This window comes from Notechis scutatus, chromosome 1 (genome assembly GCF_049901735.1).
Source record: "Notechis scutatus isolate UNSWTSFEM ecotype Mainland chromosome 1, rNotScu1.2, whole genome shotgun sequence".
In the NCBI taxonomy this organism is placed as follows: Eukaryota; Metazoa; Chordata; class Lepidosauria; order Squamata; family Elapidae; genus Notechis; species Notechis scutatus.
In genome coordinates, this window is record NC_142009.1 from 167,353,223 (window position 1) to 167,379,042 (window position 25,820).

The 25,820-nt window shown below is 38.1% G+C and overlaps 1 protein-coding gene across 27 annotated transcripts in view; it reads right to left on the bottom strand.

Annotated features, from left to right (window-relative positions):
- The window catches only part of MAP2 (microtubule associated protein 2), a 260,296-nt gene that overhangs the window by 86,026 nt on the left and 148,450 nt on the right, over positions 1-25,820 (bottom strand). For 24 of the 27 annotated variants that reach the window (XM_087949428.1, XM_087949429.1, XM_087949440.1 and 21 more), the window contains one exon: positions 6,842-7,132. In XM_087949428.1, the coding sequence (XP_087805554.1) occupies positions 6,842-7,103 (262 nt within the window). In that variant the 5' untranslated portion in view covers positions 7,104-7,132. The remainder of the gene's footprint in view (positions 1-6,841; positions 7,133-25,820) is intronic. The other 3 variants (XM_087949430.1, XM_087949425.1, XM_087949433.1) reach the window with 1 other exon arrangement.

Here is a 25,820-nt window from a genome sequence, read left to right on the forward strand (position 1 = left end):
AATTCTTCCACATAGACTAGTGCCTAAACTTCTGGACCTTGGACTTTCTCAATCAATCTGCCTTTGGATTATGGATTTCCTGTCTGGCCACTCACAGAGGGTCAGATTAGGTAATCATATCTCTTCAGCTCTTATTTTTAACATTGGTACACCACAGTGTTGCAAGTTGAGTCCCTTACTCTATACTCTTTATGTGCATGACTGCCTTCCCACTCATGCTAGTAATACTATTGCTAAATTTGCAGATGATACAACAGTAGTGGGACTCATCTCCGGGGGGATGAGTCTGCCTACCAAGATGAGGTGGACTGGTTGCTTTCATGGTGTGGAGACAATAACTTGGTTCTCAACACCAATAAGACCAAGGAGCTTATAGTGGACTATAGAAGGAACAGATCAGACCTCCAGCCCTTGCTTATCAACGGAGACCGAGTGGAGCAAATGGCCAGTTTTAAGTTTCTCGGTGTTACCATAAAAGCGGACCTGACCTGGAGTGCTCACATTGCAGCACTGGTCAAAAGGGCCCAGCAGAGATTATACTACCTGAGACTTCTCAGAAAACCACAACTGAATGAATAACTGCCGGTGACCTTCTACTGCTGCACCATAGCGAGCATCTTAACTTATTGCACCTCTGTATGATTTGCCAATTGCACAGTGGCAGATAGGAAAGCACTCCAGAGGGTTACTGTCATTGCCCCAAAGATCATTGGTTGCCCTCTCCCCTCTTTGGAAGAGCTTTATAGCTCCCGCTGCCTTAAGAAAATTCAAAACATTCTCAAAGATCCATCTCATCCTGGGAACCCTTTTTTTGAACTATTACCATCTGGCAGACGGTACAGAATAATACAAACAAGGACAAATAGGCTGAAAAACAAGCTTCTATCCCAGGGCAGTAGCTCTTTTGAATTCTACTGTATAGTGCAGTGTTGAGGGTTTCGGTTCAATGTGTAGTGTGTGAAGGATGTGTGTTTGTGTTTATTTTCATGGTCATGATGTGCACTGAAGATGGTGTTTGATTTTGTTGTATGAGGTGCAATGACAATAAACTAAACTAAACTAAACAACTGGCCCCAAGCCATTGGGTTCACAACCTCTGGTGATCACAGAAAAAAAGTGCAAGATCTATTTCACAGACAAAAGCCAGGAAAAGCACCAGGGCCAGGCAAGATAACTCCTTCTGGCTTAAAAGTCTGTGCTGACCAATTGGCCTCCATCTTCACCCAAATCTTCAATAGATCACTAGAGATGTGCTATGTCCCTTCCTGCTTCAAACACTCTACTATCATCCCAGTGCCAAAGAAGCCCTCCATCAAGGAACTGAATGACTACAGACCAGTTGCTCTAACATCTGTAGTTATGAAAATCTTTGAAAGGCTTGTGCTGTCCCATCTGAAAACCATCACAGATCCGCTGTTAGATCCCATGCAGTTTGCATACCGAGCAATAGATCAACAGATGCTGCTGCATTACATCCTTCAACACCTTGAATCTCCAAATACCCACGCAAGGGTCCTCTTTGTAGACTTCAGTTCAGCATTCAATACCATCATTCCAGACATTCTTCTAAGTAAATTAAACCAACTAGCAGTACCTGAACGCACTTTTAAGTGGATCATAAATTAGCCCAGGGGCCCCTCAAGGCTGTGTGCTTTCTCCACTTCTCTTCTCCCTATATACCAATGACTGCATCTCAAATGATCCATCTGTAAAAATACTGAAGTTTGCTGATGACACAACAGTGACTGGTCTCATTTGAAACAATGATGAATCCGCATACAGACAGGAGGTTATACAACTTGCCTCGTGGTGTAACCGGAACAATCTGGAACTGAACACACTCAAAACCGTAGAAATGATGGTAGACTTTAGAAGAAACTCTCCCATACTATCACCTCTTACAGTACTAGACAACACAGTATCAACAGTAGTAACCTTCAAATTTCTAGGTTGTACTATATCACATGACCTAAAATGGACAACTAACATCAAAAACGTCATCGAAAAGCACAACAAAGAATGTTCTTTCTGCGCCAACTCAGAAAGCTCAAACTGCCCAAGGAGCTGCTGATACAGTTCTACAGAGGAATTATTGAGTCTGTCATCTGCACCTCTATAACTGTCTGGTTTGGTTCTACAACCCAACAGGACAGACACAGACTTCAGAGGATAATTAGGACTGCAGAAAAAACAATTACTACCAACCTGCCTTCAGTCGAGGACCTGTACACTGCACGAGTCAAAAAAAGGGCTGTGAAAATATTTACAGACCCCTCACATCCCAGACATAAACTGTCTCAACTCCTTCCCTCAAAACGACGCTATAGAGCACTGCACACCAGAACAACTAGACACAAGAATATTTTTTTCCTGAAAGCCATCACTGCTAAACAAATAATTCCCCTCAACACTGTTCAACTATTACAAAAAGGTAGTTCTATTGGAGTTCTGTAGCATGATTAGAACAGTGCATGCTATTACAAAGTCTGTACTACTATTACTGTTAATCTTCTCATCACTCCTTATCACCCATCCCCTCCCACTTATGACTGTATGACTGTAACTTTGTCACTCGTACCCTTACTATTTATATATTCCTAGTTTGATTTGATTGCTTATTGTACCCTATGATTATCATTAAGTGTTGTACCTTATGGTTCTCGACAAATGTATCTTTTCTTGTATGTATACTGAGATATTTACACCAAGACAAATTCCTTGTGTGTCCAACCACACTTGGCCAATAAATAATTCTATTCTATTCTATTAAACAATCTATGTGGAGTCACAGTAGCAGAGGATGTATGTTATAGTTCTGAATTGTTATTGCTATATAATTAAGACAGCATGCACTGTTCTAATCATGCTACAGAACTCCAATAGAACTACCTTTTTAAAAAGTATACTTAATCATAAACTCAAAATCGTATTACAAAACATAATGCCCTGAAGACATACAATGGAATGTGTTAAGAAGAAAATAAACTTTGCATGGATAGCCTTGGTAAAATGGCAATAAAGGGGGACTCTAGACTCACCATGTGACAGCACTTTCACAATGCTACGTACAACCTACAAATACACAGATCAAGTCAAACATGCACCCATCATTATAAAATAGTGCAGGCAGAAAAGACCTATTGATACAAAACTGCAGCCACTTTAATAGTAATAAAACTAGTTGAGGAAGAGTACAGGAGACTAAGGCTACCATACCCACCAATCCAAAAGTCATCATCTACAATTGTTCCCCTGTCCTAGTTTCAGCTGAAACTTCCTGACAAGTTACACTATGATTCATTGAGAGCTTGCTCCAATAAAAATAAACTAAGATTAAATGTTATTTCCAATTATAAAGAAAATGCAAGGAAATAATATAGAAAAAAGTTCCCAGCGGGGGCATATTTTATTGTTTTTCAAATATATACTTAACTAGTTTTCTATAAGGAGTGTCCCCCAGATATATTTCACATTATATTAAACAAATATATTTCTACACTGGTCACTATCCATTTACAAAATATTAATGTAAGGTTTTTAAAAGTTACTCTTATTTTTTATATTTGAAAGATGAATTCACAGTGCTTAGTGCACGCTGTTTAAAAGATGTATTCTGCTATAAAAAACATCTATCTATCTATCTATCTATCTATCTATCTATCTATCTATCTATCTATCTATCTATCTATCTTTGTAGTCAAACTGAACATAGTATAGTGGTTTGGGCAGGGGTGGGGTTCTACCAGTTTGCACTATTCGCTAGAACTGGTTGTTAACATTCTAAGCAGTTCGGAGAACCGGTTGTTAAAAGAAATTACTGGCCTAATCCTGTAAGAAAGGCAGGGAGGAAACATTCTGATGTTGCTTACAGAAACTGCCTTTCCATTAACCCTCATTATATTCTTGGCAGGACTAGACTTCCTGTCTCAGGAACTTCTCTGGAGTTTTTTTTCCTCCTTTGCTGGTACTTTGCTTGTGTGGAGTGACCATTCAAAGTTACAATGGCACTGAAAAAAGTGACTTATGACCGTTTTTCACACTTACGACTGTTGCAGCATCCCCACAGTCATGAGAGGCCAGGCAAGGAGATGGTACCTCGATGTGAGTGATGTTGAGTTGGCCATGCCCACCCAGTCACATGACCACCAAGCCATGCCCACCAACTAAGCCACGCCCACAGAACCAGTTGTTTAAAAAATTGAATCCCACCCCTGGGTTTGGGGCTGCAAAAATATAGTGCTCAATTGGGTAATATGTAATTTTCCAGTTGACTATTGGCTTCTATAAGTTACTAATAATTTTAATGATACTAATGATCCAATGATGCCTCTCAACTAGCAAAAAACTTCTTCTATTCATAGAAAAGTTATTTCCCACTCACTGGAAAAATACTGTCTAAAATCAGCCCATGTCTGCTGTTTACTGTTGCTCTTTCATGCACACAGTGCATGTGCTTTAACATGCCAATTCTTCTACCTCTGCTGCTGTAATATATCTTATGATACACCTTGAAGCTGTTTTATGACACAAAAATCTCCCATTGTTGGAAAGGATTAATTTCTATTCTTATTTAAAATTAAGCCATTGACAAAAAATATAATTTTAACTGTGTAATCTCAAATTTTGGAGGCTCACGTAATTCATTCATCAGAATTTCCTCTTAATTTCTGAAGATCAGATCTTAGCTCTCTTGCTCACATATATTCTCCAAGATGTACTTTTTTTCTTCTTCAGAAAATGTTCTTCTTCCTGATGGCTAAAACATTCCATCCTGCTTGGATGTACTGCATCAAGCACTCTTTCTTGTGTTGAAGAACCATATATTTTATATCTTACTACATGAAATGCTAGATCAAATATAGTTTAGTTTTTTTTCTAACTGAGCATACTTATGTCGGGGTTAAGTTTTTGTTTTTGCATTTGGATTTGTAACGGCAACTAAGCTTATCATTAACAACAATAAGGAAGCAAATGGAAAGCAATCAAACTGCTTGAATCTGTATAATTGCCAAACACCTAAAGGCAAGAAATCCTCCTGCTGTAATTACTAACAACATTTGCCATGGAATGAATGATTTCATTGACTTTTTAGGATGGCAATATAGTACTTCAAAAAGAAGCCCTATTCCTGTCATCTGTCAAGCCCTATTCAATAGACCTGTCAAAACATTCCTGGCTCATGAATTAATTAAACATCTTTTGGAACCCTGACAAGAGTCTGATGCCTTTTACGAGTGCAATTAGGGGGTTCATAGGCAGGTTGGGGTGTTGAAAAAAAATGGTAACAACAACAATAAAACCCCTTGTATATCTCTGAGTACAATGAAACAATTTTTTGCCTCAGAATGGCAAACTTCAAGAGTTATTGAGCTCAAACCAAACAATTAGCCTGAGATTATTATCTACCTCCTGAGCCTGGCCTCCACATCCAAAAGTATATGAGATGTACCCCACCATTAAAAATGTTCTCTTTTGCTAAAACTAAAAACAGCATGCAGCAGACAAGGGGCTGTTATGACAATATGTTCTCCATATCTGTTTATTCATAGAGCTCTGTTATGGAAGGTACTAAGATAGAGCTGCCTCTGCAGAAGGAGAACATCTATGCCAGGATTGCAGTATGTTGCATGAATAGACTAAGATCTGTTATCATTTATTGATAAATTTGTTTCATAAAGAATGTATGTAAGGCAATCTGGAACTACTAAAAGAAAATCAGATAGTATTGCCATTAACAGTAAATGTCTGCTGAGGCTTTAATCAAAGCAAGTGTTGACTCTGCAAGGTGGAAAGACTAAGAAACCAATTCCATATAGGGGAGGACTACTTTTATTTAACACCAACAGTGCCTGCAGTAGACTCTTGCAAGTCTGAATGTGCTTCCCCCTATCTAACATGATTTTCCTGTGATCTAGGGAGGGACCTGAGGCATTTATTCAAATTAATTTCTTGACCTGAATTGAACCTCTTATCCAACCTTTGCTTTGGTAGAGGCTCTTCCTCCTGACCTTCAATATCATTCCCCTATGCCCCCTAAATCAGGCCGTGTATTCATCAATGTATACTTCAGTTAATTCTATTATAAATGCAACAAAAATATCTGTGACGTTACTAGCTGCATTTAGTGTTATAACTATAATGATACACTAACATCCATTTTTTTTGCTATAAAACAATTTTTCAAGTAGCACAGAATTCATTTTTATAAAGTCTACCATTGTTTGCACTCCGAAAACTAGAGTTTAAGGAAGAAGCATGACTTTGTTTAAGTTAGACCTTGATTCTATTCAGCAATTAAGATTTCAGCCCAATGTTTAGACTAGACTAGACTAGACTAGACTAGACTAGACTAGAATAGAATTCTTTATTGGCCAAGTGTGATTGGACACACAAGGAATTTGTGTTGGTGCAAATGCTCTCAATGTACATAAAAGAAAAGATACATTCATCAAGAGTCATAATGTACAACACTTAATAATAGTCATAGGGTACAATAAGCAATCAAATCATACTAGGAAACAGTCAGCTCTTGATAGTACCGTAAGTCCTTGTTAAGATCTCATTGGCTTTCTAGCCTGAAAATACTAAAGACTACACCTAAGAGCAACTATACGTAAACACCTTTCTTTCTGTACAGTGCATTCTTCCTACTTTCAGAATTGGATCCCAATTCAAATACCCTGCACAGGTGTTTTTTTAACAATATAACTATGTTAACTGCAGCAGCCTAAACTGATTCAAGTTATCAGGATACTATTGCCTAGAAAAATATTCTCTGCAATGCTTTCTCCCGTAAAAGCAAGAATTTCAAGAACAAAAGAGTAGTCTTTTGATAATTTACCTGCAGTGTCTTTCTCTCCTGTAGTTAGTTCTCCATTGATTCCATTTTCTTTGGTCCTGGAATATGAACTCTGTGGTCCAAGTGCACCATATTCTCCAGCTTCATCCTCTTTGTATGGAAACCCATTAGAACTTCTGACCAGTCCTTCCCCTGTGCCACTTTGTTCCTTCATCTCTGCGGCATGTGGATGTGAAGAAGCTTCTGCTATCTGACCCGAAGTCCAGTGTGGTGCCTTAGCTTCATCTTTCCTATCATCTGCCATACTTCTTGTCCTTTATAATTTTTCTTCTACTAAGAAGGGAAAGAGAAATCACTAGTAAACTGAAACATGCTGCAGATGTTCTTTCCCACCCATTGAAAAAAACTGAAATATGGTTGGATAGAGAAATGAGTAAGAAAGCACTATCTTGGGGATATGAAGAAAATATATATATATTGAAAGTTTTATACTTGACTTCAATATAGTAACATGCACAGCAATTAGTTTTTCAGTAGTAAGAATTAATTAATAATCAATCAACTAAATTTATGCAAGGCTAAGTCCATTTTAGTCTCATTGTATAGTGGGCTGCACAAGAAGAATAACTGGTCCAACATCACTCATTGACTTGTAAATGAATGCTAGACTTCCCAGTCTAAGCCTTCAGCCATCAGCACTCAAATCCATGGCGTGTCATTACTACCATATTACAGTCACATTACTAAATGCCTGTAGATGATCGAACAAGACTGAGCTACTGTAGCGCTTTGATATTATTTATTTTTTTCAAATTGCAGTATGGGTTCAACATTATATAGATAATGTAGGAGGGAGTTCCAGTCTCTGGATCATCAATTTCTGTGAATCTAAAACAAAGCATGGCCAAATAACATATATGTTGGAGTGACACCTCTCACCAGGTGAGACACTCTGATTTCTAAACTTTGAATTCCTCATTGGAAGCACTGTTGCCAGTGCTGAATCCGGGGGGGGGGGGGAGAGGGAATCCATGGTCATTGAACAGTGATACACATACAACCTTCAAATACGGTAAATAAATAAAAAAGAATACTAATTCTAGTTCCAACCCAATATGGCCCCAATCGAATTTGAAGCAAGTATTCCAATAGCCCAGGTCTTTGGGTTTTTGAAGTTGGCTCCATTTGTAATACTGCAAGGAAGCAGTTTGAAGATGTTATAAGTTGAAAGTTTATTCCTGTGTTATTTTAACAATCATGTGGAATAATACAATTTACTATATCTTACAGCTAAGGGACTTTTTGAAATGCCTGAATGCCCACTACTACTTGCTGTTAATCTTAGGAAGACTAAGGGGAGGTAGTTGAATTGAGTCAACTGCTTAGCATTTAGATGGGATGATTACTATCTTTGGGGCAATAGAAAGTTGCTATAGTAGTAATTCAGAAATATTTTGGTTTATTTAGGCCAATGGATCTCAAATGGTTTACATTTTTCTGCTTACAAAATGCAATTACTTGAATACAAACAGAATGCCTTATGCTGAATCACCAAGAGTCTGATTTGACCAGTATTGTTTCTTTTTTCTGGCAGCTATCCAGAACTGCAGAAATTAGATCTTTTCTAATTCAGTTCCAAGAACCCTTTTTTAAAGCTAAAGATAATAGGTAGTAATACAGGTCCTTCAGCATGCAAAGCCCATACATTGCCATGCAGTTATAGTCTGTATGATTATGATACAATGTGATACAGTGCTAGAGTCCTATCTTAAAAAAAAACCCAACCAATACAGTTATAGACTATGATGTCCAGGAGCAATAGAAACTGGGGCTTTTGTACAAGTAGTGCAAAAGAGTGAACTCTGTCACATGAAACTTGTTGCAATACCATTATTGAAGAAGTAAAATAAAAACCCCTATTTATAGGGTTTATGGATGATGAACTGTTATCATCATCACAATTTGTCTTTGTACTTCATTTTATAGGAGAACGACCGGCAGAGCCAAGGGAAGAGGAGAAAAGAGGGATCAGCCTAGAATCACTACGTAGCCACAAATGATCTGTCCAATCTCCCCATGACTGCCATTGACCCTTATTAACTCTAACCAGGTGCTGACCTTTAGTTGAGAAGAATCCTGGACATAGACCTTTACCAATAAATCAGTTAAACTGAACCTTCGTGTGTGGATCTGGTTTTTGTTGCAGATACTTTTTGATGTAAACTAACTCAAAGCAGCCCATATTATTAAAAGAAAGCTTGCAAAATGCCAATCTTCCCAAATGAAATCAATACTGTAATTATGTGAATTTTAAAGATTGTACAATGCTAAACAACATTAAATGTATATAATCCTAACAGAAATCCAGAAATACAATTTAATTAGCAAAACTGCTGCTTTTCATCAAATTAAGTGGTGATCCAGCAGCAAGGCTTAAGATTTGCTCTGGGTACCTTCAATTGCAGGTAACTAAATACCTGAAGAAAAAGGCCAATTATTTCAGTCTAGATATAGACTGGATAGAGAGAGGGGGAAACATCACACAATCTCCTTGTAGCAAAGTAGAAAAAATAGAAATACAGATATTCATATATTAAGAACATATGAAGCTTCTTTACATACAGCACTATGATTGTCCTCGTGCCTCCTGTATCTTTTTTGGTTTCCTCAGGTTTTTTTTCAAATGGAAGTACAGCCGCTAATATATGGACCTTGCAGTGCACATAAAACTGTTAAAACTAAAAATGGGCAAAGGTGAATTGTTTTATAACTATCACAAATTCTCTTTATAAATTTATTTTTCAGGATTTATATGTATCTTGCTTTCCTTTATCCCTGATAAAATAAAATCCAGTTATGAATCACATCTGTTCCTGATTTCAAAAGGTGAGCCTAGAGACAAGACTGTATGACTTCTGTGGCATTTAATGCTGCTTCTGATATGCTATGTATCTTCTGAAGAAGATGGAGGGCTTCAGTAAGTAAAAAGAAAAAGAAAATAAGAACTTGAGGGAAGGACCTCAGTCTAATTCTGCCCAAGATCCTGAAGTTATCATGCTATAAAAATGATGGCCAGATATAAATTATGGAACAGATGTAAATCCAGATTGTGCCTAAAAGTAGTTTTACTGGCCTCAGCACAAGAAGCATCTTATAGAACAGAAAAAGCAAGCAAAGAAAAAAATTTAGACTTGCTAATATCAAGACTTGCAGGAAAATGGAAAAAATTTTACAGGAAAATGGAGATGAAAGCAAGAGAACAATTGGCTGCAGAGGGATTAATTTTTCAATGGTTTTTTATGCACAATTAAAAGACAAGTTTAATGTGGATTAAAAGCTTCCAGGTATAGAATAACATGTAACAAAATTTAAAATGGAATTATGTACCAATATGAACATGTATTTGCTAAAATATATAAACTTCTGTTAAGATCAAAAATAGAAAAAGAACAAATTAAAGAATGTCTATAGAGATTCTCAGTCATCCAGGTCATGGTTATCCCAAAGATGCTTTTTCAAGAGGCAACTGAACTTTCTTGTTTTTCATTGAAGACATTTCACTTCTCATCCAAGAAGCTTCTTCAGTTCTGACTGGAAAGATTTATATTCTTCGCAGACACTGATCATTTGCTGTCATGCTAGTGTAAACATGACTTCTACAAGACAGTCAGGGGTGGGATTCTACTGGTTTGGACCAGTTCTGTAGAACCAGTTGTTATGATTCTGCACAGTTAGGAGAACTGGCAAATCCCCTGGCTGGCCCTGCCCCTCTCTACCCGCCCACCCCTGCCCAGTCAGTCCTTACTCTGATGTCTTAACCACTTGAGATCAATTGTTCTTAATATAAATGTTACCCATTAGTAAATTCTAGGTGTTTTCTTTTGAATAAATTTGGGGGGAAATGCAGACTTAGCACATGAAACTTTTGATGCAAAACTAGTTTATATCAAGATAAAGAAACTACAAAGCCATTGAATATATTATTCAATCTAATCTATTCTATATTTTTCTAAATTTCACAATATGTATAAAATTATTCTCTGCCCTCTTAATTGCTTCATTTCAGGAAAAAGCATGTAAGATTAAGCATGCATTTGTATTTGTGTTAAGCATAGCTTATGATCAATTAAAAAAAACCATACATTTAAAAGATACAATGGCTGTCCTCGCTTAACAACTGCCTATTAAGCGACCATTAAATTTTATGATGATTAAAAAAACCATTTCACAACCAATTGTCACTTTTATGATCATTGTAGCATCCCATGGATATGTGATCACCATTTGGGCCAGTGGTGGGATTCAAATTTTTTTACTACCGGTTCTATGGGCATGGCTTGGTGGGCGTGGCAGGGGAAGGATACTGTAAAATCTCCAGTCAGAGGTGGTGTTTACTGGTTCCTCGAACTACTCAAAATTTCCACTACCGGTTCTCCAGAACTGGTCAGAACCTTCTAAATACCACCTCTGATTCGGGTGCTTTGTAATGGACATGCATTTAGGATAGTTGCAGCATCCTACAGTCACAGGATTGCTATTTAGGTGCTTCGTAACCAGCTTCCAACAATTGTTAATTAAGAATTAGTTAAGAATTAATGGAGAACGTGGAAGTGATATTGCAGGTCACAATCAGGTGATGTCTCACTTAATATCTGCAATGATTTGCCTAAAGAACACTAAGCGAGATCACAAGACTTCCCCAAGGACTACTTGCACTTGAAATGCCAAAATATTTTAAGCAGAAATGTCAGACTTTGACTCTGAGTCCCTGAAGTGGGCACAAACACATGTTTATATCCACAGCTGGCAGCAAATCTCAGAATGGCTCAGGAACTCCATGGCTTAAAAAAGCAAATAAAGTGCTGGACAAGCCAGATATGGTATTCAGCAGGTTCTGACCAGTTCTGGAGAACCAGTAGTGGAAATTTTGAGTAGTTCGGAGAACCAGCAAATACCACCTCTGACAAGAGATTTTACAATATCCTTCCCCTGCCAAGCCACGCCCATAAAACCGGTAGCAATAAAAAAATGGAATCCCACTGTTCTGTATTAACATACTCCAAAAGGTAAATTCTGATTGGTCCACACAAACTGCATTCTGATTGGCCGACTCAACAACCGTGATTGGCTTACTTGGAATCGACCGCGATTGGCCAAGCCGATCACGGGAGATTCAAAGTACTGTCATTGGCCGACGAGCCGCAAGCAATCCCTATATGAAGGGCTGCCGCGGCTCCAAGATCTTGTACAGGTCTATACAATGAAATAAAGAGCTTGAAGTATACTGGTCTTGCGTCTCTGATTGGAACCGATCTACCCGATCTAACACCCACCACTGGGACAAGCATCATAGTAGTACTTACTTTCAGCCCCAAACACATGAATTATGCATGGCTTGCATATTCCATGTGTGTGTGTGTAAAAAATAAGATTTTTAGAGCAATTTTCAAAAGTTCAAAATGCCTGCTACTGTCAAATGAACATTTAATCTTAAATTTAATTTTCATGTACTGTATATGGAGAAGGCAGATACTCAGGGTAGTATTACTGGTATTATTCTGATTCAAAGCTACAGCTTTGCTGAAGTAAAAAAAATCAGAGTTGCAATCCAATAGGTCAGAGGAAGATCTGATTATGTTCTCATTTAACAAGTTAATGAGTAAGCAGTCTTGTCACAAATTTGTGCTGTATGAGCCCAGATCCTGGATCTTTGTTGTTATCTAGCATTGTGGGAGTTGTGTGCAGCCCTGAGTACATTTTTCATGAAAAGCCAGCAATCATCTGGGCAAGTTTTTCCTACCACTCTCTCTTTTCCTACACATCTGGGCAAGTTTTTCCTACCACTCTCTCTTTTCCTACACATCTGGGCAAGTTTTTCCTACCACTCTCTCTTTTCCTACACATCTGGGCAAGTTTTTCCTACCACTCTCTCTTTTCCTACACACCTGGGCAAGTTTTTCCTACCACTCTCTCTTTTCCTACACATCTGGGCAAGTTTTTCCTACCACTCTCTCTTTTCCTACACATCTGGGCAAGTTTTTCCTACCACTCTCTCTTTTCCTACACATCTGGGCAAGTTTTTCCTACCACTCTCTCTTTTCCTACACATCTGGGCAAGTTTTTCCTACCACTCTCTCTTTTCCTACACATCTGGGCAAGTTTTTCCTACCACTCTCTCTTTTCCTACACATCTGGGCAAGTTTTTCCTACCACTCTCTCTTTGATTAGCAACCCCTTCTTTTGGTCTGTATTAATTTAGTCAAACTTATTTAGAGCTCTTACCTTGTTCAACTGACATTTATTTCTATTTCTTGAAGGAATTAGTGGGGAAGATTTGAATTATTATTCCCACAAGTGCATGTAATAATGCTTTAATTATTATTCTCGCACTTGCAAGACCATCTGTCTAGCAAGTTTCAACCCATTCTGGGTGTCTTTCCAAGGAAACAGTGCTGAGACTCTCCACCACAGGCAATGTGGGAGATTGGGGGCAGCTGCAGAGCAGGAAGTATATAGTACTGATTTAAAAGAGCTTTTTAAAATGAAAACTATAGATTTTAAAATTTAAAAAGTTATTTTAGCCTGGAAATAGAATAATACAATTTTGACTCATCCTACTATTAGGTAACCATAAATAAATGAAAAGGACTGCCTCCTGAACCACTTGATTCATAATTAATTGGAAATTTCTTAATCTGGCCACTACTATAATGGCAAGAAAAGCTTCAATTCAGGGAGAAAGACAGTTATTGAAGTACTACACGGACCAGATGAAAACTCCTAATTGACAGAACTTCCTTCCAAAGAACAAATCAAATATTATAACCTCAGATTATAAAATGTCAGAATAGATATCAGTATTTGAGTGCATTTAGATGATATATACATATTTCATAGTATATTATAAAATACAATGTTCTATATAATTGATTTTTAAACAATAAAACCTACACTAAGAATTACACTTTTTTCCCCTGAAATTAGTAGGTTATGTAGGATTCTAAATGTATATATCCCAGAAAAACTGGCTGGAATGGTCAAGCATCGAGGGCTATTCTGAGTTGTACTTCAGATCATCCCAAGACTTCCAACCTAGGTTAAAACAGCCCTAAAATGTTAGCAAAATGATTTATGTCAATAGGAAACACATTTGCCTTTATTTTCTTACATCCCAATTCATCCCAATAAAATTCCAAAATTTGAGTGGTACTGGGAATTTTCATTTGTTTATTCTTTGTCACTGACATTCTCTATCTCTGTTAATCTAACATTTTCTTCAACATCCTAAATATTTTCTTATTTTTCAAACATCAATTATATTAATTTTTAAAAGGATATCTAAACGCTAATCACAAGTTTATCTTTATTAATTTTTAAAATTATGCTATTATACAAAGCCAAAAGAAATATTATGCATATATAACTGAATTGCCAATGCAAAGTTTCACAGAAACTTAAAATTAAGATGAGGAACAATGAGAAAAAATGTGTCTGGAAACTTGCATCAGAAACAGAAAAGAACAGAATCACAAATTTACCAGATTATTTAAAATTCTTCTTCTTTACCCCTAAAAAAACACTAATTCAAAAAACACTAATTCAAATTCTGTATTGATAAACATCGTATCAACAATCCATTGCTTTGGATGGGGAAGGGTAGATTGAGGACCAATCTAAACAAGACAGAGTGGCTGCTAATGCAGAAAATGAATTACAGAACAGTGTTGATGGGTTGGGGGGGTCAATAAATTTTAACAGCAGATGGAGAAACTGTTGTCTAAGTACTCTTTGACTAGCTTCTCTTCTTGGACTAGGAGGCATCAGCAACTATCATTTCTATTCTTGTCACTATCAGAATGGATTTCCATCATGAATTCTGCCCTTGAAAATCACCTAGAAACCTCACCTGGTGCAGAATGCAGCTGTCTGTGTACTAATGAGAATTTCTCTACATGGACATATTAATATCGGTACTCTGAGAACTGCATTGTCTACCAGTTTATTTATGGGTACAATTCAAGATGCTTTTGATAACGTACAAAGTCCTACATAAAGGCTTGGGATCTGGATAACTGTGGGGCTATTAATTTAAAGCAGAATTTACCCATCAGAAAAGTGTGAATACAGAAATTATGCTAACAACTACACCTCTGTGAAATGTAACAAAATCACACAGAGGTATTTTTGGGATCAACCTGTTAAAACAGCAAGAACAGCAGGAGTGATAAAGTCCTGCCCCTTTTTACATACATGCAATTCAAACAATATGTGTTGTAAAGATGGATCTTCAATCACCCAAATCTGCCTGCTATTTTGATGCTGTTCAGCCCCCTGGAAAGCAATCTCTGCCAGAACTCCCTTCTGTGGAATTAGCTTCCCCAGAAGTAAAATCTGCATCTTTGTTAACCTTTAGACAAGGTTGGTAAAATGGGTGTTTCAGGCATGTTGGATAAAAAAAGTCTTTTCTGTGTGACTATTGTTGGAACATCATCCCCCAGACCGCAGACTGACCTTGACCTTGCTAGCCTTTTGCAAGGCCCTCAAAACATGGCTTTGCCCACAGTCATGAGGATCTAGGAATGGGGTCGAGCCGGTGCAGTGATTTACTGATATTAAGGAGGGGTGGATTTACCTTGGCTCAGTATTTTGTTATACGGTTTTATATAGTTTTATATTGTTTTTGCTGTTTTTAAATGGTTGTACTATAGAAAAACAAAGTTTTTTATATTGGTTCAAATGCTTGTGTGCTGCCCAGCAGATATTGAGATGGAAGGCTATATAAATTAGATGACAGACAGACAGACAGAATGATGGCTATACCTAGGATGGGAGAGGGCTATATTGCTAATGATCTTATTAAAATGTGATTTTATAGTTGATTACTTTCATGGGATGCATTGCATAATTTATTATACACCTCTGTGTTAACCCACAGGTTCATATTTTTTTACTGAACCCACATAAAAGTACTTGAAAAAGAAACAAACAAAAGAAATAGAAAAGGAGAAAAAGATCTTTGAGAGTAGTGTGCAGTAAATACTGTAATGCCTTTGTTCAGCCTGGAGAAATAAAACAGAAATGCCTGTTAATGTCACATTTCTTGCCCATTTCAGACAAACACAGAGTAGTTGGCTGTTACATTTGAACAGTGAGATATCTTGATGGCTTTGAACTTTCTACTAAATAAACTGCTTCAAACCTGACATGATCAAATGTTCTTTCTATGAAGTATTAAAAAAAAAGCAGAGATGATTCAATGCAGGATGGCTTTTTGGAAGGAGATGCCTTTCCATATTTTGTCAGAAAAGACTGAAGAAGGGCTGAAAAATCTGATTCCAGGATGAGAGAAATTACAATACCTTGACCTTAGTGTTAGATTATATTGACTACAATACCTTGGCCTTAGTGTTAGATTATATTGAAGATAGAGAGGAGACTGAGGACAGGCTCTCTTCTCACTTATTTACAGGCCTAGAGCAGAGCAGGTAGAAAACAATTAGTAAGAATGTACAGTATATTATTGTTATTCCTGCATCAGGATCTGAAGCCGGATCTGACGAGGTTCTAGAACAACCTAAGCAAAAAAGCAGCTAACCAGGAGCACTACGTCATTGTATTCACTAAAATAGAAGGCTTAGGAACTGCAGCTTAAGATTTGTTAAAGACAAATACATTTCTATGAGGAATGTCATATGTCTATAATTTGGGGGTACTTCTGACATGAAAAAAAAGGAGGAATGCCCTATATTTTAAGCCCTGCTTTCACAGAAAAGGTACCATTCTATAAAGAGGGTTGGGTTCTGTTTCTGTATCACATTTCTCCTCTGTATATGTGGAAATCTTTACGTTTTGAGATGGCCCAGAAAGAAAGATTTTCCAAATGCTCACAGCCTTTAAGGTCCAAAGATACCTCTTTACTCAAGAACAGTCCAATGCAAAGATGGACAGCATTCATCCAGTCCAAACAAATGGGACATTACTACAGTGAAGTTTAGTTTGAAGAATTCTGTTTCAGTTCATTTCTGACAATGTTCTGTAACTCTAACAATAATAAATGCTAAATTCTGGGCATGACATTTGAGCATCTGTTTGCTAATAAGCTTTTCACCAAAGCTATTTAAGAGATTCAGGCACAGCTAAGCTTGACTAGAACATCTATCTTTTACTATTTCACTAATGCCCAGCAAACATAATCTGAATCTGTTCCTCATTATAAGATTTCTCCCAGCTTTTTTTAACTTTATGGAATAAAGCAGGCATTTGCTAACCTGTTCAATATTTTTCTTTCTGGTCTGGCCCAATTTCTAAACTTTCAAAGAAAATCTCTACAACAGATCAGAGACAAACTGTACTCCCATTTGTTCTGAACTCAAAAACAGCTTCCAAGCTGAAGCTCATATACTGTACACAAAACATTAGCAAATTACTGATGCCTGCATTTCTTGCAGGTGTAGGGGAAGAGTGCACAGAATGACAGCATGTCACAGACTACAGTACTGTACTAACATTCAGAGCTAAACATAAAAATATACTGCATGAAATATTGCCCTTATTGGGCTAATGAACAGCATGGCAGCATACATGTAAATAGTGAACAGGTAAGTACTCTAATGAAAGCAGAAGCACTGGGGAATTCTCTTTTCAATGACAGAAATGCAATGAATACAGCTCCAACTTACAACAGTAACCCCCTCATGGGATGCTGAATAGTAATGACGTCTGTCTGAAAACAGATGCTGCAGGGCTTTGAATGAAATCTAGTGTACTTTCTTACTCACTGAAAATGAGATGTTTGCCCCATTGATAACCTCAGCTCCTACCCAAAGGGGCTGTCTCTGGATGAAAGATTATTCTTAGCTTCTGCACACTTAATTCAATGAAAAGACTGTGTTCAAATATGAAAGCATTTGTCAGTTGAAATCCTGTCACACTTTCAGTCTGACATGACTAGGTCAGAATCACGCACTTGGTTCCCTGTCTCCTTAGATTGCATGAACCTTTTACTTTGTCCATCAGTTCTTAAATAGTTCATTTTTAATGGCTTGATGGCTTTCACTCTTGCTGGTCATAGCAGCAGCTGGTTTGGAGCTTGGGAATATCTAAAGTTGTTTATATCTTGCACAAAGGACCAGTGTGTTATAATGGTTAAAGAGTTGGGATAGTGGGAGGACTCAATACATCCTCAGCCACAGGAAACACCTTGGGGTAACTCTTATCTCAACAGTGTCTAGGCCAGTGGTGTCAAACTCAAGGCCTGGGTGCTTAGATCTGGCCCACTGGGCTGCCCTGGAAAAAATGAAGGACCAGTTCGCGGTGCCTCTGCCAGTGAAAACAAAGCTTGGGGGGCTGCTGGCAGCCCTCCTGAGCCCTGTTTTCCTTGGCAGAGGATTGCAGGAGGCCATCCCAGCCAAAATGGAGCATGCAAGGACTACAGGCAGCCCTCCCGAGCTCTGATTTTGCTGGCAGAAGGTTATAGGAGGCCGTTGCAGCCAAAAACGGAGCTCAGGAGCCCATTTGCACTGGCAGAGTGCTCAGGCCACCACAAATGCCCCCAACATGAGTGACGTCGAGCTGGACATGCCCACCCTGCCAAATCCACCCCCCACCCCCACCCCCCAAGGTCAACACAACCCTGATGCAGCCCTCAATGAAATCAAGCTTGACAGCCCCGGTCTAGGCTGTCTTGAGGACCTGTAAAAAAGTGGGACGTAAATTTAGTAAATAAAAGAAATACCTCACAGCTTAAACAGTCACATGGAGGTTAATATACACATTATTGATACTTGTTGTTTTGCAATGAAACATAGCTTTTATTTAATAGGAAATCTACAATATATTTCATGGCAAGTCAAAGTCTAAAATAATTATCACATCAAATAATGATATTATTATCTATGTGATAAATAAGTCTAGCAAGATTTAGAGTCAACCCTAACAAGACAAAGTGTTTTGGTTTCTCTTTTTTCTGATTCTGATGAGGGGTCATCTTTGACCATTGCAGGGGTACACTCCTCCAATTGGGGCTGGTTTGTAATTTGGAGATCTTCATTGACTTGTGGCTCCTGTTCAAGGAGAAAAGGCAGCGATGGCTAAAAGTCTCTGATTCATTTTTTGTGCCAATGGCTCCCATTCCTGGACTGGGAGGCCTTGCTTATGGTCACTCACATCTCATCAAATTACTGCAATGCATTCACAGGTGGGATTCAGCCAATTCTCAAACCAGAACCGTTAGTTAATTGCTTATGCAGGAGAACCAACTAAAAATAGTGCAAGAGAACTCTCTCTCTCTCTCTCTCTCTCTCTCTCTCTCTTTCCCTCCCTCTCACTCCACTTAATAGCTCTGGGCAGACAGCCAAGAACCTCTTAACAGTTGCAGCTGAAATGCAGCTGATACACCTGAATCAAGTCAATAAACAACAGAAACTGAGGGATCATCTAGGGATCAGGAAGAAGGACAAGATTACAAACATTTTCATTATAAAGAGTATTAAGATTAGCACCTTTACAACTCTAAATAACACAGAGCCTGGTTATTTGTAGAATCACACCTGTCCATTCCACTAGGGTGAGTGCACTCTACTTCCCTTCCTTTCAGTGTCGACAGATCCCACTATGTAGTGCTATAAAGTAGACCAGAAGATGTTTATGCATTGTTGCCTAGGTAACAGATCTTTTCTCATAATTATTCTTCTGGTTAATGGTTCCTGCTCTTTGAAATATTTCCCAGGAATCCAATGGGCACCTACTATGCTAGCCTTCCAAAGAGCTGAAAAATCATGACTTTTCCAACAAGACTGTAGGTAGTCTGAGACTGGATCCCAGAAAAAGTCTTTCTGGATGCATGAGGTGTGTTGTGGTTGGGTGTGCTGGGAGTTTCTGGTTATTTTATTATTTAATTTTTACTGTCTTCATTTTACTATTGATTATGAGCCACTCAGGATTATATTTCATAAGCCTGGAGGAAGGGACATAATTTTTAAAAATAAATAAATATCACTATTTGATAAAAATATTTGATTAGAGAAAGACATAAATAGGATCCATTTTATTTCATGAATATTAGAGATGCCTTGTCATACTGAAAAGGAAGAACGATTTTACAAGTAGGCATAGCTGTAGCTAGAAATGTTCTTGTATGGTAGGATAGATTTTATAACAATATTCTGAAATGAAATGTAGTGGACCATGAAGAATCATATATAAATATTACATTTATTTTAAGATTATACAGTGGCTAAAAGTAAGGATGCCTGAGAATACCACCAACAATAAAAAAAACAAGCAAATGGTTTTAAAAATCCAATCAAGAATTCTCACTCAAGGTACAAATAACCAGGCTCAAAATATCCTATTTTGGACACATTATGCAAATACCTAGCTTGTTGAAGAAGGCTCTAATGCTGGGAAAGGTAGAAAGAAAGAAAAAGATGACAACTCAATCACAGAAAAATAGATAACTAAATTATAGTGATAATGAGTGCCCTGTTGGAAGACCTGAAAGATCAGGTAGAGACAGATTTTCATGGCACACAACCAATCAATCAGTCATATGCAAACATGATGCATTTGTCTTCTCCCCCCCTCCCCCTCAAATACAAAATTTTGCATTCCATGTAGAAGGATAGTATGGACCAGGGGTCGCCAACCTTTTGGACCTCAGAGACCACCAAACTCATAATTTTAGATCCCAGAGACCACTAACTGGTTCTGTGGGCGTGGCCTAATTTGTGGGTGTGGCTTGGTGGTCATGTGACTGGCTGGGCATGGCTTGTATGTAAATATTATAAATATTTATATAAATATTGCATTTTTATAAAAAAGAGCAACTTTTACCCAAAATCAAGCAAAGCAGGCAGATTGAGTTGCTCACAGAATCACAGATTCATTCAGAGATCTATCTATCTGCCATTGGCTAGCTCAGTCTGTCACATAAAATTTGCTTGCAGGCAAACTCAGAAAATTAACTCACAACACACCATGCATGTAAATATTGAATTTTTTTATAAAAAAAGAGCAACTTTTACCCAAAATCAGGCAAAGCAGGCAGATTGAGTTGCTCACAGAATCATTTCGTGATCTATCTATCTGCCATCGGCTAGCTCAGTCTCTCAAATTTGCTTGCCGTGAGTCTGCACTGAATTTGCTTGCAAGCAAAACTTCAGTCCTAAGGGAGGTTTGGCTGTGCTGAGCCGAAGATCTAAAGACTAGCTAGAAAGCAAGAAATCCAACAATTTCCTGCTTCCTAGCTAATCTAAATCTCCTGGCACAGCAGAACAGATGATGGTTGGAAAAAGGAAAAATAACAATTTAGCAGGAAAGTTTACCGGGTAAGGAGTGAGTGGGCGGGGAGGGTTCCCGCGGGCCATGTGGGCGACGCAGCCTTGTTTTTCTGCGCAGCCTAGATTAATTGCTTTGTGGGGGTGCTCTGGGGGTGAGATTTCTCTGCGGCCCACCAAAATTTTCTCACGGCCCACCGGTTGGTGACCGCTGGTATGGACAACTGCTGAATAAACTAGGAACAAATTTTTAGACAACTCCTAGCTGAGGAAGATAGAGTCAGCATGTATAAGAGCCTGCCCAAACTACTTATTTGTGTGCCATTCATTACAGGCTGACATATATGTGAGAAACAGCTGCCCATATCTAGGACAGCTGGCATGTAAGAGAGGTGTCAGCATTCCAACTAACATATTCCAAACCAACAGATTCCGAGACAGGCCTTTTTTCAAAGATCCATTTTATTAGAGTAGTCATACTGGCACATCTGGGAAAACCCGAATCTGGGAGTTCCGGGTTTTCCCTTTGTAATTGAAAATCCAAAACCCATCCCTTGCACCCATCACATGGTTCAATCACCAGCAGTCCCATCTGGAGACATCCCTCCAACCACTCCTTTCCCAGGTGCAGAGATGGCTTGTTCTTGACTCAGAAGAAGAATGTTGTTATGTCTAAATTTCCACCTCTCTGTAAAATCCCCCCTCCCAAATTCCCAGGCACGAGGGATGTGGCAGCATGGAACTTTCCAAGCAAACTATGGCTTCCAAAGCTGACAAGGGAAAAATAGCAGGAGGCCAGTCTAACCATATTAATTGATTGATTGATTTTTATCCTGCATTTATTATTTTTATAAATAACTCAAGGTGGCAAACATACCTCCTTCCTTCTCCTATTTTCTCCACAAGAACCCTGGGAGATAGGTTGAGCTGAGAGAAAGTGACTGGCCCAAAGTCATCCAGCCAATTTTGAATCCTAAAGATGTAAGTAGCTCTGCCTTTACCTTATAACCATGCTCTCCTTCATATTCCTACCCTTTATATTCCTCCCCTTTGGTGGGAAAAATCCTCATTCAGGGTCTGAATCAGAGATGGTATTCAGCAGGTTCTGACCAGTTCTGGAGAACCGGAAGCAGAAATTTTGAGTAGTTCATAGAACTGACAAATACCACCTCTGACTGGAGATTTTGCAGTATCCTTCCCCTGCCATGCCCACCAAGCCACGCCCTCAGAATCGGTAGTAAACAAAATTGAATCCCACCACTGGTCTGAATTGTCAGCATTAGGGCTGAAAAAATACAATTTGGCCTTTCAGTGGTGTTACGGCCTGAGTTTTCAGTGACCAACCCACTGTGTATTCCCCTGCTCCTTTAAGGATGACTCGACGAGTATATAACTAGCGTACACCTGCCTGGTCCTACTATTGCCCCCTCTCCTTTTCCTCCTGATCGGATTCTACTTTCTGAAAAGCAACACGACAGATCCCACCCCCTCCCACACAAGAATGGAAATGGGATGAATATCAAAGTGTAAACTGAGATGTGGATGGATGACAACTATATAGAAATGTGCATTTATACCCACATTTCAAATGTATATTACACAAGTACTATACATGTAAATGTCTTTCTTTAAGCAAGGCAAAAGACTCAGTGGATGGTACATAGAAAATGCTACTAGATACAAATGCTACTGGATGCTTCTCAGCAACCAGCATCCATTAGACCAGGGGTATCAAACTCGCATCGTCATGGCATCATTACATGACATATCATGATTTTTCCCCTTCGCTAAACCTGGCATGGGCGTGGCCAGCACATGACGCATCCTGCCCGCAGGCCACAAGTTTGACAGCCCTGCATTAGATTATATGAACTAAAACAAACAGAAAATGTTCGCTTCAAAGAGAGCAAGTTTTACAAAACTGCTGCTAGTGGAGGATGTGTATAAATTCAACATGCACCATTTCCAAGATTATGAAGACATTGTAAGACAATAAAAGCAATCCAGCATGCATGCTGCTGCTATTTCTTTTCTTTTTCTTTTTAATTTGGTTTGTCAATTGCTTACAAGATAATAGGTATAAGTAAAAACATAGTTATGAATACATGGATACATATAAGAAGAATAGAAGAAACAATAGGACAGGGACGGTAGGCACGTTGGTGCGCTTATGCACATCCCCTACAGACCTCTTAGGAAAGGGGTGAGATCAATAGTAGACAGTCTAAGGTTAAAGTTTTTGGGGTTTGGGGAAGAAACCACAGAGTCAGGTAGAGTATTCCAGACATTGACCACTCTGTTGCTGAATTGGTGCGTAGAAGGATTTCCTCTTGTTTAATGTGATAATTGGTGCATTCAGTCTTTATCTGGGGGCATAAATTTTTGTATTGGCTTTTGAAGTTGGCAACGTGACCGGATTTGTTTTTCCGTCAAAGTGATCTCTTTTTGGATTGAAGCTTCCTTATTGTTATGGGTAATCTGTTTTTTTCTGGTTTTGGGAGTTGTTATTGGTACATGTAGTTTGATGACTTTTTTGACTTCAAGTAAAAATATGTTGTAATGGTCTTCAACAGTATTGCATCCAGTGAATAGAAATTGCCAATCAAGGGATGAGAGATCGTTGTCTATAAGATCATAATTGCCTTTTTTGAAGTTATAATTGGGGATTACATCGTTGTGTTGATTTTTGTGTGGACATATGTTGAGACAAAAGTCAATCATGCTGTGGTCACTGTTGGAAAAGGGTTCTTTAATTTGTATTCCGTAAATTGAATTCAAACTATTGCAGAAGATGAGATCGAGGCAGTTGTTAAGTCTAGTATTGTTGGTTACTAGTTGTTCCAGTCCAGGGTTTGTTACAGCATTGTAGAAAGTTGCATGTATGGGTTCAGTTTTACATTCGTTTAGGGTCCAGTTAATGTGAGGTAGATTGATGTCACCAAGAAAGATAAAAGTGTGTGGGCAGGATGTTGCCCGTGTTAGTAGTGAATTTAGCTTCTTTACATGTTCGATGTCATAATCAGGGGCTCTGTAACACAGTAAGAATCGAAATGTGATATTTAAGGACAGTTCACAGGTGATGGTCTCAGGAAGAGCAAGCTCCTGGGTAACTTGGATGTTTTTTAGATGTAAGGACTTTTTATAGAAGATAGCAACACCACCTCCTCTACAGATTTAACGATCTGATCGGTAAATATGATAGTCTCTTACTGTGGTAATGGAGTCAAGGAGAGATGCATTGAGCCATGTTTCACAGACAAATATGATGTCGAATTTAGCCATATTTAGTAAGAGGAGAAATTCAGGTATTTTTTATTCTACTGCAATACCGTTTGGCAATTCAGAGACGCAAGCTGGAAGACCACTTTGTGGCTGCTCTGCCACCAAAGCAACCTATCCTGGAATTGTGAAATCTGGAGGGAGGATATTTAGAAACACAAATAAAGCAACTTGGCTTTCTTCAAAAAATGTCATCAATTGAGGTATGTCATCAAAAAATGTCATCAATTTTCTGAATTTACTCACATAATGGAAAATCTCTTTTTGGCATTCTTTCAACCACAGAAGATCTGCAATCACAAATAACCGTTGCAAATGTTTTGATTTAATACTCCCCACCTCAAGCACATACATAAAAGACTCATTTTCTGTTGGCTACAATCCTTTTAAATTGCTATGTTGCCATGAGAACTTGATTAAAATACCACCTACAGGTTGGGAAGGGAGGGGGAGGGGGAACATCTTCTAACCTTTTGGAAAATGCTAGTCCTACTATATATGTGCTGCATTGCAGTATTTTCCCAGTCACCATAAACGTTCTGCAGTACAAGGCAGCTGAAATGTCTTGACAGCTTTTATTTTACTGAACACTTTCTGCTGGAAAATATTTTGCAGTCAGAACACTTTTTAACCAGTACATATTGTCAACACAATAATATTCATGTATATACAGTAGTCTTTTGTATAGGTAGAAATATTATTAGCACAGAGATCTAGACCGAAAATTACAAATGGTTTTTTTTAAAAAACTCTGGAAGGTAATAAAGTTCCAGGTGTGCATGTCTGCAAAATACTCTCGGAAGCCTAATAAATTTGGAATTCATTCCGTTACCTAATTTTATACATTCTGGGTTAATGAGTAATGTAACATGGGATTGTAATAACACATTCATCTGATGATTTGCCAAAGGAAAAAAGGAAGGCACCATGGGTACTCTTTTGAATTATTAAGGACTAATCACAAAATAAGTGTTATTGATAATGCCCAAACATATCTAGTGGCAACACTAGGGAGGGATATCACTCAAGCCTGACATAGGAAAAAGATCCCTCTTCACAGAGTGAAATACTGTACACTCCCTATTTATGCATAACTCTTTTCTGAGAAAAATAATGGAAAAGTAGTGAATAATACTAATGGATAAGTAATGGAAAAATACATAATGACAAGTTTGTAATTAAATTATCTCTTGATAATATATCTCAACCACCACAGAACTAATTATTAATTCAGAGTAATTTATAAAACTGAAATTTAAAAACATTTTTATTCTCAAAGAATCTTTAATATAGCAAAAAAATACTCATCAGAACCTTCTAGAATACAACTAGCACAGATCACATCCAGAAAAGGGTTGCTGGGCATAGTTCTTCTAGCTTTCCATGATAACTTCTGACCACACAAGTTGCCTGATCATTTATTTAGATCTCAAGCAAGAAGAAGGGAAAAAGAGAGTAATATTCAT